The sequence below is a fragment of the Silurus meridionalis genome, chromosome 7 (genome assembly GCF_014805685.1).
Source record: "Silurus meridionalis isolate SWU-2019-XX chromosome 7, ASM1480568v1, whole genome shotgun sequence".
Lineage (NCBI taxonomy): Eukaryota > Metazoa > Chordata > Actinopteri > Siluriformes > Siluridae > Silurus > Silurus meridionalis.
Genome location: NC_060890.1, coordinates 6,380,020 through 6,399,485, shown reverse-complemented (window position 1 = coordinate 6,399,485; position 19,466 = coordinate 6,380,020). Strand labels below are relative to the sequence as shown.

The 19,466-nt window shown below is 39.0% G+C and overlaps 1 protein-coding gene across 2 annotated transcripts in view; it reads left to right on the top strand.

Annotated features, from left to right (window-relative positions):
* Nucleotides 1–7,091: 7,091 nt before the first annotated feature.
* Nucleotides 7,092–19,466, top strand: part of si:ch211-176g6.2 (ras-associating and dilute domain-containing protein) — a 32,010-nt gene continuing 19,635 nt past the window's right edge. Inside the window, exons 1-5 of one of the 2 annotated variants that reach the window (XM_046854609.1) lie at nt 7,092–7,422; nt 10,544–10,861; nt 13,504–13,736; nt 15,936–16,267; nt 18,731–19,438. In XM_046854609.1, coding sequence (XP_046710565.1) covers nt 7,289–7,422; nt 10,544–10,861; nt 13,504–13,736; nt 15,936–16,267; nt 18,731–19,438 — 1,725 coding nt within the window. In that variant the 5' untranslated portion in view covers nt 7,092–7,288. Of the gene's footprint in view, nt 7,423–8,537; nt 8,612–10,543; nt 10,862–13,503; nt 13,737–15,935; nt 16,268–18,730; nt 19,439–19,466 lie in introns of those variants that run through there. The other variant, XM_046854610.1, reaches the window with a different exon arrangement.

Here is a 19,466-nt window from a genome sequence, read left to right as displayed (position 1 = left end):
CTAATGCTATTAAAACTCAAATCTGTTCACACACAGATACATGATGGAGGAAAACCTCTGAAATTTGTGCAACAGTTCAAATATGCTGAGCAACACATTATATTACATTACATTTGTTATTTTTTTTACAAACTTAAATTATAGGATTTAACAATAGGATATACACAAACAGACTCAGACACACTCACACACACATTACTTTGCTATCGTAAATGCATAAAACATGTAATGATAGAAACAATCCTGTGCTCTCTTCTAGTCACAGTACAATTTATTTTCTGAATATAATCTCATCATTAGGCCACTTGGTTAAATCCACCATTCTGAAACAAACAATAGAAACCACCATAGAAAATCTAATTCCACTACAAATACTATCACAAATCATCACCTGTAAAGACTACTAAATGGTTTGAATAATATAGTGTTTGTTTACATCATTAAATGATTATGATCAAACCAAAGAAACCATTGTAGAAGAATGTGTATGCTTAGTCCTAATTAGTTACAATCCAAATCCTAAATAATGTCCTGAAAAGTGAATGATATGCTTCTCGGGTGTTAAATACCACAGTGAATACGATTTAGCTGGAACTGGGATGACAATCAGTGAGGGGAATGATAACTGTGAATAAAACTGAGTGGAAATGAAACCAACAGATAAGCAAATCTGTATTGAAACAGCAAGGCTGCCCTCTCCTGGTGCTGTTAAAGTGTATTAAAAGCTTGAGTTAGCTGGGGTTTGGGTTGGTTGAGGTAAAAAAAGGGTTTTCTCTTCAATTGCAGACCATTCTGTGAAGCTGGGGATGGTTCCTCATCAACAGCCTATAGATCCATGAGGTTTCTGAGTAACTCAAGGACTTCGAGAATAGATTTGGACTGTAATTCATATCAACAGTCTACTACAGGGGTCACCAACCAGGTCACCCGCAAGGACCACATGAGTCGCCCGTGGCCTTTTCTAAAAATAGCTCACCATAGCGCCACTTATCAGTGAGCTGCATCTATTTTTTTTGTGTTGCTATTCTTATTCTATCACACTTGCATTGGTGCATAGGTTGGTGACCCCTGGTCTACTACAATGACTCAGGACCACAGTTTGCATGAAAAGTTTAGCATTTCAAGTCAAGAGGCTTTTATTGTAATTTCTACTATACACAGTGGTACACAGTACACTGTAAAAATGAGACAACGTTTCTCCAGAACCCTGGTGCTACACTAAACAACATAGAGCTACAACACACTACATAAAGCTACATTTAAAAACATATCACTGAACTGCACACTGAAAAGATAATGAAACTGTATTCCAAAGTGGGAAAAAAAATCATTATCCTTAGTCTCTTTAAAGATGAGTACGAACACCTCTCTACACTTTTCAGATTAAAAGCTTCTTCATTTACATCTCTGATCAAAAAGTAATTGTTGATACTTCTTCTTAGCTATATCCTGCTCAAGGTCATGATACAGTAGATTGGGAGATGATCCCATTGGGAGCACTGGGAACAAAGCAGGGCAATTCTCCTGGCAGGACATCATGAACATCATGAACATCATGGATTGCACAACTGTGCTGTCTGATAGTATTTGGTTTACTGTCATGTGAACATCCTCTGCAAATGCAGTTATTGTTATTACCACTAATCAAATTGGGATGGTGGAACATTGTTCTGCTCTCAGTGTGCAGTAACATGAAAAACAGCCCTGTCCATTAGAGTGATCATGAATCTCAAGGAAACATTTCTCTAAACATTTCTGTATCTAACTTGTGATCTTCAGCAATCTTTTATGTCTTTTGATTCACTTTGTGTTGAGTTTTTAGATGTTAGATTGAAATAGTGGCCCAGCATTTCTCAAATCAATCTTAATGTTTGCAAACCAGTAAGTGCATTTCTCAAACCAATGTGTACAAGCAGCAAAACACATTGGATTTCTTGCAACAAAAGCCTGTCTTCTTCTTGTTTCGGCTGCTTCCATTAGGGGTCGCCACAGCGGATAATCCGTCTCCATACCCCCCTGTCCTCTACATCTGCCTGTACTTTTCTTAAAATCTTTAGTTCATCTCTCAAATGTAAGTATTTGTGTCAATGAACATCTCATTCTAATCAGAATTAAAAGTCCTTTTGTCATTGTTTAAAACAAGATCATTAAAATGTTTAGTCATGTTGTCAGTATGATGCTGCACAATTTCAGTATTTATTGATAGAAACTACGGTTTGGATTACACTGATTGAAAATGCACATTTTCAATTCTTCTGTATGGCATCTATGAATTTCAACAGCATAAATGTATTTATTTGATGGCATATTTGATTTATATTGATTGCAAGAGACCAGACAGGATTTACACTTGCAGCCCCAGACCATGATGCAACCACCACCATGCTTGACTGTAGGCAAGACACAATTTTCTTGGTACTTCTCACCAAGGTGTCAGCACACATACTCCATATTCTCATCAGACCACAGGACATGGTTCCAGTATTTCATGTTCTTGGACAGGTTGTCTTCAGCAAACAGTTTGCAGGCTTTCTTGTGAGCCAGTTTCAGGAGAGGCTTCCTTCTGGAACGGCGGCCATGTTAACCGATTTGTTGCAGTGTACGGCTTATGGTCTGTGCACTGACAAGTAAACCTTCTGCTTCTGCAACCTCTAAAGCGATGCTGCAGCACTCATGTATCTGTTTTTTGAAGCAGTTTTTGCACCTGACGCACAACATGAGGACCCGACTTCTTTGATAGGCCTTTGTGAGGTCTGTTCTGAGTGGAACCCATCTTGGAAAACCTCTGTATGACCCCGAACACTGTACTGTAACTCAGTTTCAGGGTGTTACTAATCTTCTTATAGCTAAGGCTTCTTCGTGGAGAGCAACAATTCTAATTCTCAAACCCTTCAGAGAGTCTTTGCTATGAGGTGCCATGTTGAACATCCAATGTTCAGAATGAGAGACTTGTATTCAAAGCACCACATTTTAACTGCTCTAATACAAGATAGACACATTTGTATGGTTCTGTCAAGCAGACAAAAACATGAGCATGATGAATAGGACTTGTGGCTTTGCATGGTTACATGACATACAGCTGTTATCACTTAGGGTGTACTTAGTTTTGTTGCCAGTTATCTTGACAATAATGGCTGTATGTTGAGTTATTTTCAGAGGACAGTAAATCTGTACTGCTACACAAGCTGCACATTTACTAAAATATATCTAAGTTTCATTTCTGCAGTATTGTCCCTTGAGAAGATACTAAAATGGTTGCTAAAATGTGAGGGGTGTACTTACTTTTTAAAGTTATGAATTGAATAAAACTTTATATTCGTAATTTATTATTAATATTCATTACTATCAAGCTGCTTTTTAATTATGTTAATTGGTTATAAGTGCTACACAAATTATGTTGATCTGTATTGATAGTTTCCTGAGACTACACGTGCCTGTGTTGGTAAGGACAGACAGACAGACAGACAGACAGACAGACAGACAGACAGACAGACAGACAGACAGACAGACAGACAGATAGATAGATAGATAGATAGATAGATAGATAGATAGATAGATAGATAGATAGATAGATAGATAGATAATAGCTGCATAAAGACACCTGTCCACCCCATACAATCAGTAAGAATCAACTACTAACATGGCCAAGACCAAAGAGCTGTCCAAAGAAACTAGAGACAAAATTGTACACCTCCACAAGGCTGGAAAGGGCTACAGGGAAATTGCCAAGCAGCTTGGTGAAAAAAAGGTCCACTGTTGGAGCAATCATTAGAAAATGGAAGAAGCTAAACATGACTGTCAATCTCCCTCGGACTGGGGCTCCATGCAAGATCTCACCTCGTGGGGTCTCAATGATCCTAAGGAAGTTGAGAAATCAGCCCAGAACTACACGGGAGGAGCTGGTCAATGACCTGAAAAGAGCTGGGACCACCGTTTCCAAGGTTACTGTTGGTAATACACTAAGACGTCATAGTTTAAAATCATGCATGGCACGGAAGGTTCCCCTGCTTAAACCAGCACATGTCCAGGCACGTCTTAAGTTTGCCAATGACCATTTGGATGATCCAGAGGAGTCATAGGAGAAAGTCATGTGGTCAGATGAGACCAAAATAGAACTTTTGGGTCATAATTCCTCTAAACGTGTTTGGAGGAAGAAGAATGATAAGTACCATCCCAAGAACACCATCCCTACTGTGAAGCATGGGGGTGGTAGCATCATGCTTTGGGGGTGTTTTTCTGAACATGGGACAGGGCGACTGCACTGTATTAAGGAGAGGATGACCGGGGCCATGTATTGCGAGATTTTGGGGAACAACCTCCTTCTCCTTCCAACATGACAATGACCCGAAGCACATAGCCAGGATAACCAAGGAGTGGCTCTGTAAGAAGCATATCAAGGTTCTGGCATGGCCTAGCCAGTCTCCAGACCTAAACCCAATAGAGAATCTTTGGAGGGAGCTCAAACTCTGTGTTTCTCAGCGACAGGCCAGAAACCTGACTGATCTAGAGAAGATCTGTGTGGAGGAGTGGGCTAAAATCCCTCCTGCAGTGTGTGCAAACCTGGTAAAAAACTACAGGAAACGTTTGACCTCTGTAATTGCAAACAAAGGCTACTGTACCAAATATTAACATTGACTTTCTCAGGTGTTCAAATACTTATTTGCAGCTGTATCATACAAATAAATAGTTTAAAAATCATTTTTAGATTATGTCTCTCACAGTGGACACCTACGATGACAATTTCAGACCTCTCCATGATTTCTAAGTGGGAGAACTTGCAAAATAGCAGGGTGTTCAAATACTTATTTTCCTCACTGTAGATAGATAGATGGATGGATGGATGAATGTATGGATGTATGGATGGATGTTTCTTTTTTCCTGGAATAATTCTGGCCACCAGATGGAGTCACAAGAGTGTTTAAGGTTGGTTGAACTGTTAGAAGGTTAAACTGGATATGATTTGATGTTAATATAAAAATATTTCATCCAAGTCGCATGGTTTTTAACAATTTTTTGGGGGGTTAAATTTCAAGTTTTATATTGTTTGGTTTCCAATTTCAAGTATTTATTCATCCAAAATGCAGCAATTACCATAGCATGTCCTGATATAAACAAACAAACAAATACATTTAATGTTTCTTGATAATTTTGGCTGACAGGAGTCATGAAGTCCTGTGCTGGTGTGGATCATGTACCTCTGTGCAGTTTTATTTGAAAATTGGGTGGTTTTTCTAAGCATTTTAAAGAAACTTTCCCGTTCATCAAGGAATCAGTTGAACAGATTTCAGGGAATCACCTGACAGTCATACTTATGCTTTTTTCCCCCCTTGGTTTTAAAAGTGGCTTTATTTACATAATGCTGAATTTCTTATTAACCTTTATATTTAGGGCTTTTGGCAGACAGCCTTATCCAAAGAGACTTATATATAGATTTACAACTGATGCCAGGAGTGGCGTCTTGGTAGTGCTGGAATTTTAACTCACAATTGTCCAATCAGAACTCCAATGTCTTAACCACATGATTACAACTTTCCCACAAATAGCCCACTTCCACATACAAACATGTTTCTGTAAAATTGAGGTTAACCTAGTTATTACAGTTTTTCTCAGTTGCTTCTGAGAGTTTCTCAGACCAGAAATGAAATTTTCAAAACTACTTGGTCAACCTCCACATCATTTATTAACTTGTGCACATCATAAAAACAATTCTTGTTGCTTTGATCAAAATGCTTCGGGACATTCATTTAATCGATTGTGTACAATTGTCTGCTGTTTCCTACATTATCAGTTGTTTATGTCATGCTGATCAAAATACTGAATACACCTGAATGGTCTCAACCCCCAAAACATCTCATCATCAGTTCAAGGCACAAGTCATTGAATGCAAAATGGTTAAACCAGTTGTCAGAATCTGTCAAGCTTAAATTTCTATTAAACTTTTTTAACTTTTTAAATGTGACTTGAATTGATGAATTGTCCAGATGAATCTTGAATGTCACTAATGAAGGCGAGTGAACGGCATCAGATCAACTAATGATCAACTAGTTCTCTAAAACAGGTCAAAGGTGAATACCTTCAATTGACGATAGAGCAAAACACAGAATTACAATTTCTAATAATAAATAAACAACCAAGAAATGAATGAACACTCGTACAGTACAGTAAAAGTGTCAATCCTGACAATATGACCAAATATATTGATGATCTTGTTTGTGAACAATAACAAAAGGACTTCTTATTCTGATGCCAATGATCTGTTCATTGACACAAATACTACATTTGAGAGATGAACTAAGGATTTTGAGAAAAGTACAGGCTTTTGCAAGAAATGCAATGTTTTGTGCTGCTTGTACACATTGTTTTGAGAAATGCACTTACTGGTTTGCAAATATTAAGGATAATATAATAATCAAAATAACAATAACAACAATAATTCTAATTGAATATCTAAGACTTCTTACAATTTTTTTTATTTGATTTTTGAAACTTATTTCTAAAAATTATTAATGACAACAACATTAAAGGTGCATTAAGTAAAATTATTTCTTTTTCTCTTTCCAAGATTTCCAAGTCTCCTATGGTTAAATACGGTTTGACATTTGAAAGATCCCACTAATCACAGATGTCCATGAAATAACGTATAACAATTTAGTTTGCCAAACAAATTTTTGTAAAAACAAAACAAATTATCCATGAAATCCGTTATTTGTTTATATAAGGATTTGACTATTGCACCTTTAAAAGATGCAATGACAAGCAAGTAACCATGGACCCTCCCTTTAGCTTCATCATCATCATCATCATCTTCTGAAACAGGTTGCCAGATAATTCATTAATACCTCCTCTATAGGGGTTCGTCATTAAAGCTGCTTGAATTGCAAAGTAATTTGGTTATTTTGCTATAATCTTAGTAAATCGATTTGGTTTGTGATAACGGTTCTCGGGTATGCCATTAAAGCTCCTATGATGTACAGGTTACTGATTTGAGAAGGGTTGTTATTGGGATGAGGGGTAACATTTTGGGAGAATCTGGCAACCCTGTCTATAGCGCTAACCAGTGCGGGGCTTTAAAAAGACCAAACGCGGGCAAGTCAGAGGTAGAGGGAGAAGTGGAGTCGCTTCTCCAGACCTCGTTTCCTCTGGGGTTTCCTTCAAATGCAAAGTTTTGATAATGAACAATTATTGAATTGTTTTTTTATTATGCGCATTAGTGCGTCAGTGGCGCAGAGCTCTGTTTTTTCCAGTCTAAAGGATGACTTTGGTGCGCCTTTAGAGCGCTTTCTGATGAATGACGATGACGTGGACTGAGCGGACCTTAAGGAGAACAGGAACCGCACCTCCGTCACCTGCAGCCGCACCGATCAGCGCAGCCAAGAGGAGCCTTTCCAAACTCAGCCGCAAACACAGCAATGGCTCTGTCCAGTAAGTCCAGATTTATTTGTATAGCTCTTTGCACAATAGACAATTGTCCCAAAGAAGTCCAATAGATAAATAGATTATCCATATGAATCACAAGTTCAACCCCTGGGAAGTGGTAGATAAGTGGTTTATGCTTTGGTTACTGAGGTTGGGAGTTCAAGCCCCAGTATTGCCACTCTTGGGGCCCTTAATCGAGGCCCTTAACCATTTGTGCTCCAGGGGCCCTGTATCATGGCTGACCCTGTGCTCTGGGATATGTGAAAAAATAATTTCACTCTGCTGTAATGTACCTGGGACAAGTATAAAGCATTTTTTTACCTCATAAGTTTATTTCTAATGAACGAGCCCGTGGTGATAGTGGCGAAACTCCCTGAGATGCTTTAAGGAAGAAACCTTGAGAGAAAAATCAGGGGTCACCACAGCGGATCATCCGCATGTTTGATTTGGCACGTTTTTACGCTGGATGCCCTTCCTAACACAACCCTCCCCATTTATACGGGCTTGGGACCGGCACTAAGAGTGGCTGGGGTTGGTTCCCTGACCGGGGATTGACCACTAGACCACCAAACCTTGAGGGATACCAAAAAAAAAAAAAAATCCTCATCTGGGTGGCATCGAATGCCCATTCATTATGCACCAATCAGGCATCACCTTATGGCCACCAATCAGGCACAACATTATGACCACCTGCCTAATATTGTGTTGGTCCCCTTTTTTCTGCCAAAACAGTCCTGCATTAAATTCCTCAGCAATTTGAGCTACAGGAGCTCATCTGTTGAATCAGACCACACGGACCACCCTTCGCTCCCCACATGGAGATGCTCTGACCCAGACGTCTAGCCAACACAATTTGTCAAACTTGCTCAAATCCTTACGCTCGCCCATTTTTCCTGCTTCTGAAACATCAAATTTGAGGACAAAATGTTTACTTGCTGCCTCAAATATCCCACCTACTAACAGGTGCCATGATGAAGAGATATTCGGTGTTATTCACTTCACCGGTCATAATGTTATAATGTCAAAATGATATTCCTGATCCGTGTAGTTCCATCATTTTTTTGTTAGTAATGGGTCCCTAAAAGCTATACCCACCATCTTACAGGGTACATCAAGACTCTTTCAAGTTCTGGCATCAAGGTGGTGGAATGATCTTCCCCTAGATGTCCGAAACCTGCCTAACTTCAAACGATGGGTGAAGATATATCTCGTCCTGAAACACTTCAACTAGCACTTATTTTCCCTGTTTGTTTTTTTGTCTTTATCTATTAAAAAAGTGTGCTATCGTTCCTTCCAACAGAGTTTCAGGCAAGTTTGCAACCGAGTGAACCAGGGCTGATTTATTCATTGATAGAGACTTCAAAGACTTTTGTACACCGCTCTGAATAAATGCCATAAATGTAATGTAATGCAAATGTAGAACTGTTCATACAGATAACATTCCTAAGCCAGTGATTTGGATTATACCGATTACAATCCAAATCCAATCTCATAGTTCATAGTTTAACACTGGTACATGAGTATTCAGTTATAGTGTCAAAGGTCTGCACAAAAAAAGGTACCAAACTGTTGATCCCCTTGTTGCTGAAGTTGTACCATTCAGAGTATTATCTACTCTACAGTACCTTTAGTATAAATCCTTCACATGGAATTGGGAAATTGGGATTACAGCTTTCCAAAATACAGGGCCAAGTGGACCACTTTAGTACTCTAGCACGGATCAGTACTAAAATCTATCCAGGTAAAATCGAGTACCACCTCCACCATATGACTTTGTACCATACTTTCTGAGAGTATCTGCTGCTCCAGATGCCTGATGTACAGTATGGACTGTATAGGAATTCGTTGACCAGACAAAGACATGTCTATGAACGCTAATGGAGACAGAGCTTAGATCTGCAGTTCTACAATATGTAGTTACTTGGCATCTGGAATTTTCCTAGTGGGATGCTGTATTTTTTTCTGGGTGGGCCGCTAGTTTTATTTCCCCTTTTCTCGTTAAAGCATGCTGAGGCACAGGGGCTCACACATGAACACATGTACACTGTACAGCAGACAGACGGCAGGGCCATACTACTCAGAAACTCTACTTATGATGAATCAGGTTGATGTATGATGTCTGATTTCTCAAAAAAATGGAAGCTTGAAGAAATGTCATTTTTATTCCATTGGCTGTTCGCTTACCAATGAAGTCAATGCTTTTGTGATTGACGTGTAAAATAAGAAGAGCTGTATACTTTTTTTTTCACATAGTTTTCATTTGTTTGCTGAGGTTTATGAGGTAAAGAAACAGCGCTACACTATATTGGCAAAAGTTTGCGGACACCTGGTCATAAGTATATGTGCTTTTTGAGCATCGCATCCCACATTTAGTCATCATTTGCTCTAATAATTTCCTTTACTCTTCTGAGAAGATGTTCCTCTAGATTTTTGACTGTTCCTGTGGACATTTCATCCTACGACATCCAATGATGTCCTATACAAATGTGTGCCTCCAACTTTGTCAGGTGTCCCAATACTTTTATATAGTGTCCATAATACAATTTGTAGGACTGATTTAGATTTCCAGTTCACTTCTGCTTGGATGTGTAATGAAGCTTTACATTTATTGTATGATTTCCTCAAAGGAAATGTCAAGAAAATATACATTATATGCATAATTTAAGCAGAAATACCAAATAGTCATTAATCACTCTTCCTGTGTTGGATTATACAAGTAGATTAAAATAAATACATTATGGATTGAAGGTTTGGGAATGCCGAAGCACACGTTTTTTAGAATTTGATGACTAAATGTCTTCAGCATAAATGTAGCATTTGGCTTGAGCGCTCATGGATATCACAGGAAGTATTTTCTAAAACTATTTTTTGAATATGGCATGCCGTTCATGCTATCCATGTGTTGAAAGGAGGCCTTTGTGCAAAAATGAGCAATTTACAGTACAGAGTTTGCACATATTCATGTCCAATTTTCAGCCGAATATCTCATTTATTCCTGTCCATGTTCATAGCAGACCAAAGCACTGGTTCATAATCACTGTGCCAATTGAAAAGGAGGCTAATATAGTGACAATGTGGTTCTATACTTTCGAGTTGTGTCAACCCTATTTTCCTATTTTTTCCCCAGATCCAGAGCGTCAGTTGGCACTGCCATATCTGCAGAGGGTGTGGGCTTCAGGCAACCAGCCAAGAGCAGAATCCGCCGACATCAACACCGCCTTTCCTCTGTGTTTACCCGTGGTGTGCTCTCGGCTCGTGGGGACACGACGACAACTGGAGAAGAACCATCGGTAACAGACGATCCCTCTGAGCTGTCAAGTCACATAACAGCACCAGGTATCCTGAAGGTTTTTGGCACGGAGATCTGCGAAGGTGCCAACTATAAAAGTGTCCTGGCAACAACCCATTCCAGTGCCAAAGAACTGGTGAAAGAAGCACTTGAGAGGTGGGGATACCGGAGCTTCCTGTGCTTATTTTGGTCGATTCTACTGAAATAATGATATTTTTATTACTTAATTATGTCACATGAAACGCCGATACACATTCCCGTTTTCTTGGCACTGCATCTTTCCAACTTAATACTACAAATACTATAAAATACTATAAATTATGATTACCTGTAGGTCTTGACTTGCAGAAATCCTAGTGCTAATTTGGATGAGCAATCAGATACTGTGCAGTTAGTGGACACGTATCTGATTTCCAAAGAAAGACTGTCGTTTGTGCATGAGGTTTTTGTATGTGTTCAAGGACCAAAGGTACAGTCTGAAATTTGTGGTCTGAAATGTAATACCAATCCAATCCAGTATAAAAATGTAAGTCTGACATACTGTATGTGAATGAAAACCTTTTTAATTAGTCATAAATATTTGTATTATTCCTATGTAAGAAATGGTGATATTTTGCAGTGGTGGACGAAGTACACGAACCATGTACTTGAGTTAAAGTAGAGATACACTCTGTAAATATTACTCAAGTAAAAGTAAAAGTGCTCCCTTTATACGTTCACTTGGGTAAAAGTACACAAGTATTTGTCTTTAAATGTTTCCAGAATACTTTGATCTATTTTGACTTTAACGTTCTTGTTATCATTTTTGTCATAAGACTCTTTGCTTGATCAACTCTTTATGTGAAAAAGACTCTAATGTTACTCTCAGCACAACAATCTATTATTAGAATGAAATTTATGAGTCAAACACTGATTGATATCTATTTAAATGATTACAAACCCAAAACCTTATTATTAACTACTTAAAAAAAAAATCATGAAATGAGGCCACGGCTGTTGTGGCGAGTTCGAATCAGGAGTTTCTTTCATCATTTATTCCTTTCAAAATCTTCTGCTTACTGTTAAACCCATGATGAACTGTATGTTGGTGATCAGTAGATACCACAGAGCGCCAATCAAAACATTTGTAAAACAGAGCGTGGGCCCTGATTGGTGGGTTTTTACGTTTGTATCCACTCGTTCTGTAGTTGAGAAAAAAAACACGATATTTGACTTTGAAATGTACTGAAGTTCAAGTAAAAGTTTTCTCAAATAGAAATACTTCAGTAAAGTGCAAATACGTGAAAAAGCTACGAATTACGAATTACATTTATTTCATTATTTTGGCTTGAGATGAATTCAGCTATTGACCCATTTGCATGAACAGCACCCTCTGTTTTTACAGCTATAGATAAAATGCTTGACATTGCATACTCATTAAGGCAAATCAACAAAACATGCTTATGTACCCGTGTGAAAGAGCTGCCCTTTATACACCATGTCAGTCAATAAATAAAAAATATATATTTATAATAATGATTGCTATACACAGAAACTATCAGTTCTCCAGGCCATAACTGCACATAATAATGCATCAGGATGCACAGTGGTTGTTTAGTGGTACAGTGTCTTTAAAAGTGGTTTCAGAAACGAATCCCAAGCCATCCAGAATACCACTGGTTGGCCTTTTAGAAGGACTGTGAACCTTTAACTGCTCATTCAGGCTAGAATTAGATCCTGGTTTCCTTGTAAGTCACATCGCCATTTCTTAAAGAGCAGAAAATGATTAGAAAAGTAACATAAAAGTGTGATAGAGTATACCAGAGCCCTGAAGCCATTTTCCTCCATTTTCCTTGGCAAATCTTTATGCTTTTTCTTTCAAAAACATAATAATCCCGATAATCCCTGTTTGTGCCCTTGGGTTGAAAGCAGAGAAGTGCATGCAAGTACTTGATAAAAAAGGAGAATGCATAAAGTGTACGCTTTATTCCACAGGTCTGTGCAAAGTTCAGAATGGGATTTACACCGATGTCAAATTTAGAGCTGTTAAACTATAGGTTTTAACATAATACTGTTAAAAGTGTGTGGAAAAAAATTCAAAAATCACCATGAAACAGTCTTTGTGCACATGGGCAGATGTTTCGGTCGAGTTAAAGTGAATGTCTAAATGCCAAATGTGTTAGAGATGGGGGGAAATTTGAGCAGAAATGAATTCCTTCAATGAAATGCAAACCCCAAATGCTAACCACTAGGATGCTGAGTCGGGTTTTTAGAAAATGGGGTTCTTTCACTTTTCTCCCATTCCACAGCTAGACTCAGTGCTGGATAAATGTTTTTATATCCTGGTGAGGACCTAATGTGTACAAAAAATGCTAGGTTTGTTTCACAGGTTTGACCTTTTTTGTAGGCAATTGATTCAAGGTTTTAATACAAACGCCAAAAAAAAAAAAAAAAGAATGCACTATATTTTGAGACAAACAGTAAGGCAAATGTTTATATATTTAAGAATGTGTTTGTATCGGTCCCTACACTACTACTGTACATAGAAAACCAGCAATCAGACTGAAGCATGGAAGTGTTCTCTAAACCCCCTGAATGTTAATTTGTTTCATATGTGTTCCATTAATCCTGAAGCTCAAACCATCAAACCAGGAATCCTGCAGCTGTGAAGCAGCAATGCCTCCCCCTGCACCACTACGCTGTTCTAGATAATAATCTTATTACCTAATAAATAAGTTCCAGATCAAGATTTTACACCGTTTTCCTCATATCCTGAATATCTGGCACAAAGACCTTTTCCTTTTGTTGCGTTTGAACAGATACTCTCTGAACAAGGCCGATGCCGATGCCTATGTCCTGTGTGATGTGATCGGCTGCATCAGGGAGCGAGAATGGAGGAGCGAGTGTGTGCGTGTGGTGGGAGACAACGAGCGTCCGCTGCTCCTGCAGTCACTTTGGAAGCCCAAAGAAGGCTACGCTCGGCGCTTTGAAATTCAAAGCAGAGTCAGTGCCGAAGAGAAGATCTCCAGAGACAAAGATACAGTGACTGCAGGTACTAAACAAATATGTCCTCAAAAATATTTATCAATTTTTGCATCCTTTAAAACGGTATGTAGAAGGAAAGTTGTAGCTCAGTTTTTAAAACGATTGAAAGGTAATGAGTTCAAATTCCTGCCACTGCTGGGCCCTTAAACAAGCGCTCAACCCTCATCTGCTCAGTTAACTACTGTATGAATAAAATAACCCAAGTGGCAGATTAGTCTAATCTCCTAAAGGGAAACAGGAAACAAAGCATGTAGTGGAAATCTATCAATGATGCTGGTTACGTGTCTTTTTATTGCATAGTAAGACATTTTTCAGTCTTCACATTCAGTCTATTTTCATTTTGAGACATTGTTACTGATTATGGCCGGTTGCCTTTATTTATTTCTATGTAAATGAAATATTAACCAAATCCAGTTAATACAAAGACTAACAATAGAATTGTCTTGTAAAAATGGCTCATTTCCAATCTATGACTGACAAACCAAAGCAAACCAAAATGTCCACTATGGAGTCAAGGCAGAATTCAAAGTCCTATCTAGGGCTCTGTTTTTAATTTGAACTTGGATTTTGTCAAATTATTCTTGTCACTTTTCATGTATAGAGTCGCATAGGTCCAATATTAAATTTAGTACATCTGTGAGATTGGTGTGAAGTGGAAGTACAATGAAGATGAAGACAAATATTTGAATTATAGAGCTCACTGTAAAATTATAAACTCTAGAAAGGCTTCTGCAATCTACAGTAGGGTTTCTAATAAACACAACTTTATATAGCTTTATAACATCTCAAATAAGCATATCTTCTGTCAGACATACACTAAATGGACAAAGGTTTGTGGACACATAAAAACAGAGATGGCAAAAGTACACACATCCTTCACTCAAGTAGAAGTTCACATACTCATGTTTTAAAAGACTACTTTTTTTTAACTTAAGTTGAAGTAAAGAAGTTTGGGCTCTGACATGTTTGGGCTCTGACCGGCTTTGATCAGGTGATCAGGAACGTGTCTGTTCTCGGTCATGTTACATCGCTGACTCCCTGTGTCTCATCTACGTTAACCCTGTGCTTCTTGTTGCCTTCTGCCTTGCTTGTTGTTAGCGTTATAGCCTAGCCTACGTCTGTGGTGCGTAAGAGACAGGAAATGATACACCAGCGGTAGATTAAAAAAGCTGAAAACGGCGAACAATGAGAAGAAAAAATATTTATCATGTTACCGAATAGATTAAAACTAAAGTAACGAGCCTGTTACCGTACAGACATTTGTGTAAAAAATGCAATGAGTGAAAGTTAAAAGTTGTCTGAAAAATAAATAGTAAAGTAAAGCACAGTAGCAAAGTATTTGTACTTTGTAATTAACCTTTACTCTTCTGGGAAGATGTGCAGATTTGTGTTAATCAGCCACAAGAATGTTTGTAAAGTCAGTTAATGATGTAGGTGAGGTGAGGAGGCCTGGGGTGCAGTCAGCATTCACATTTATCCTGAAGGTGTTCAGTAGGATTAAGGTCAGAGCTTTGAAGCAGGCCACACAAGATCTTACACTCCAGTTCACTTTGTGCACGGGGGCATTGCCATACTGGAAGAGGTTTGGGTCTCCTAGTTCAAGTGAATGCTAAATTGTATTATACCACATCCAGGCTATACAATTGTGTGCCTCCGGCGTTGTGGTAACAGTTTAGAGAAGAGTCACATATGGCAGGAAAGGTTCAGGTGTCTGCAAACATTTGTCAGTATAGTGTAGCTTTCTAACATCTCACATGGACATATCTGTTGTAATGACAGAATAAATAGATAAATGTTTGTGAACCAATAACAATAAGATTGGCAATTTGAACATTTCATTCCACCACATTCAGTCCCCATTTGATGTTATAGTTTCCTCCACTCTTCTGGGAAGATGTTCCATTAGATATTGGGGTGTGCTTGAGAAGATTTGTCCTCATTCATCAACAAGGGTGTTAGTAAAGTCAGGTACTGATGTAGGTGAGGTGAGGAGGCCCAAGATCTTCCACTCCAGCGCCATTGTCATGGGGAAACAAGTTTGAGGGAAGAGATGCATCCAAATAGATCCTATACAATTGAGTGTATCAAACTTGTGGTAACAGTTTGGGGAAGAACCACATATGGCTGGAAAAGTCAGGTTTCCCGATACATTTCTCCATATAGTGTACATCATGTACAATCACATTTTGTTGTTTTTGCTTTCTAGGGATCAACGCTCAAGCTCGTAAACTGCAGAAGACGCGCTCACGGGGCAGATCGGTGGTGTTTGGGGGGAGTGGGCATGGCATCCTCACAGACATCGGCCTGAGCCTGTGTAGGAGTCTCAGTGAAGCAGATCTCAGGTCCTCCCCTGAGCCCCAGCAAAGCCTTAAGAGCCAATCAGGCGGGGAAGACCCTAAGGCTTACAAAGAGCTTCCCTGTGAGTCTGGCAGAAAAGAAGAGCTGGGGAGCAGCGATGACAACTGCACACAGTATTCCATTCATCCGCCCGTGCACTTCCCTTACTTCCTGCTACTTCAGGGCTACAGTTACAGACAGGTAGTGCAGACAGGCAAATCTGCCCCACCTCTCATACACCTCCTCCTGCTCACTTACTTGCTTCCCCCCACCACTGCCTCATCCAACATAAGTTCTACTGTTTTTTTTTTGTGTGGAATTCCTGATGTGAAGATTTTTTTCTATCTCTAAGCAGTGTATACATTTCTCCAGACAGCTAACACTGTATCAGTTTCCTGTCTGTGCCTGTCTTAAACATGTTTCTGTGCTTCAGTTGTTTCTTTGATGCCATTTCTTTAGAGATGCTGATTTTTTTTCAATCAGCTCACTGGCTATTAAAAAGGTTCGCACTTAGCGTGTAACGTAAGTGTACTATGGAACGTTTTATTCCATCACTGTCTCGATTCCACTGGAAAAGCACACAAAGAGATTCAGCGTGCCAGGCAGAAAGGAAAATCTGAAAAGAAAAATAGCTGTGTGTGCAGAATCCGGGCTGCATATAAACACAAGGCAGGAAGCAGAGTGCCGAATGTTGGGTGTCCAGAGGGTGGACACATTTCCTGACAGATTAGCTTTGTCTGTTGAGTGATTAGTACACCACGCCATTTACTATAGATGATGTGTGGTTGGGAAAAACAAAAAAAACAAAGCAGTTCAAAGGTAACACACAAATGTAGCAATAAAATCACGACTTTCTTTTCCAGTTACTCATCACCCTTTATACACTATATATACAGAAGTATTGGGACACCTGCCTTTTCCAACTATATGTGGTTTAATTCCAAAAAAAACGTTACCACAAAGTTGAAGGCACACAATTTTCTTTGTGCACAAAGCCAGCTGCATTAAAAAAAATTGGTTTGAGTGGAAGATTGTGAATGACCTGATATAGAGCTCTGACCTCATCGATACAGTATTGGGATGAATTTGAACACTGACTGAACCCCAAGTCTTGTTACCCTACATCAGTACCTGGCTTCACTAACACCCTTGTTGCAGAATGAACACAACTCTTCACAAGCACACTCTAAAATCTAGTAAACATCTTCCCAGAATAGTGGAGGTTTTTATAACAGCAAATAGGACTGAAAGCACATATTTTATAGTCAGGTGTCCACAAACGTTTGTATATACAGTTGTACTGTTGTATAGGCTTTTTCTTATGTTTGTACCACGTTTTGTGGTTTGCTTATTAATTTATTTTATAAATGGTCTAGTGGTTAGGATGTGGCGCTCTCACCGCTGCAGCCCGGGTTCGATCCCCGGTCAGGGAACCAACCCCAGCCACTCTTAGTGCCGGTCCCAATCCCGGATAATTGGGGAGGGTTACGTTAGGAAGGGCATCCAGCGTAAAAACATGTGCCAAATCAAACATGCGGATGATCCGCTGTGGCGACCCCTAACGGGAGAAGCCGAAAGAAAGTTTTTAGTCTGATCGTTGTTTCTGTAACAGCACTGCTTGGACATGAATACGCTTGTTCGAACATGTAATGATTTCCATTATACCCAACAAGCACAATGGAACTCTATCTATCTAATGATGCTGTTTAAGTGTGTCTTTATTGGATAGTATGGTATTTTCTCCATTCTCAGTCTGGTTTACGTCCATTTTGAGACAGGCTGCAGTTTTAGCACCTTGTTGCTGATTATTTCTTTATTTTTTTCCATGTAAATTAAATATTAACCAAACCGAACCAAAATGTCCACTATGGACATATGGACACTAAACTTCTCATCCAAGAGCTGTAATCACTTTTCATGTGGTATAGAGTCACATAGGTCCAGTATCCAAATTAGCACATCTGTAAGATTGGTGTGAAGATGATGTACAATGAAGATGAAGACAAATGTATTCCTTTATTTGAATTATAGAGTTAACTATAAGTGCTGAAATAATCATGGCCTTTTTTTTTTTTTTACATTTATTTTATTTCTAGGATTTATATGCACATATGATTAATTTTGGTATGTGACTGTGAGAGGAAGATGAATAACAGATGGACATAAAGTTCCTGGCTCTGTTTCTCTATTGACCGATGGAAAAAAAGACATTTATGTCATGGGCATTTGACAGTCATGCAAAACACGATTTCTGGTGCTGTCATGCTCCACCTGTTTTTGTTACACCACCATGAGTGCACGTCTGCCATCAGGATAATTGTTTTTTTTTTCCATACAAAAAACATAAAGACAGAAAGTTTTTAAGTTTTAAAAGGGAAATTTCAGCATATATAAATTAATCAATTAATGCATTGCTCAAGCATGCCAATCCATACACAGTAATTAGCCTGAAATTAATAAAAAAAAACTGTAAATGTTTTTTTTAAACAAATTACTACAGTCTTTAATGAGGAACCATGTATAAAGTGGTTTTATATTTTTTTATTAGCTTTATTTCTATAAAATCAGGAGACAAATCTTTAAATATTAAATGTAACTCATATCAATTGAGCTCAGATTTCAGTTATTCTGCATCAACCCTCGTTTTTCTGATCTTATTCTCAGGACTTCATCATCTACTCTCTAAATAGAAACTGCACAGTTTTTGGCTGCAATTCTGAAGCAGTTAAAGAGCAGCCTGCTGTGGATGTGACTCTTTGGGCTCCTGATATCCAGCCACAGCACTGCTGCATTCAGAGACTCCAGGTCACGACTTCTGACCCTCAACAAGATGGCAGGAAAAGACCAGGAGTCACCATCCTGAAGCCCTTCCATGGAGCTCTGGTCAAGAGGAACGGAGCTGTCGTCAACCAAGAGGTGGAGCTTCATTCGGGGGACGTCATAGGCTTGGGCGAGGCTTACCTCTTCATGTTTAAGGATCCCAACACAGACATTTTGGGAAACTCTCCTACTGGATCTCTTTCAGTGCTGCCTGACTCACCAGAACCACATCCTCCAACATCATTTCCTCTTTATCAGACACTTATGCTGTCTACATCCAAGGGCTCAGGAACACCCTGTGCTCCAGAAAGCACCTTGCCCTGTCTGAGGGACACGAACGGACAAGAGCTTGTTCTCTATTTTGATGTGGAGCACAAAGCACAGGTCCTGGAGGAGATATTTAAACAGTTCAGAGACCGTGAAGACCTGCACAAACTCACCCCATCTTTCCTGATGTGTTTATGCCTCCAGCAATCAGCCACACACTTTCCTATGACAGACCTGCGACAACTACTGCTACATTTAGCCAGTGAGGTTCAAGTAACTGTATTGGTAAGGTCAGGTTGTCAATAGAAAGTAG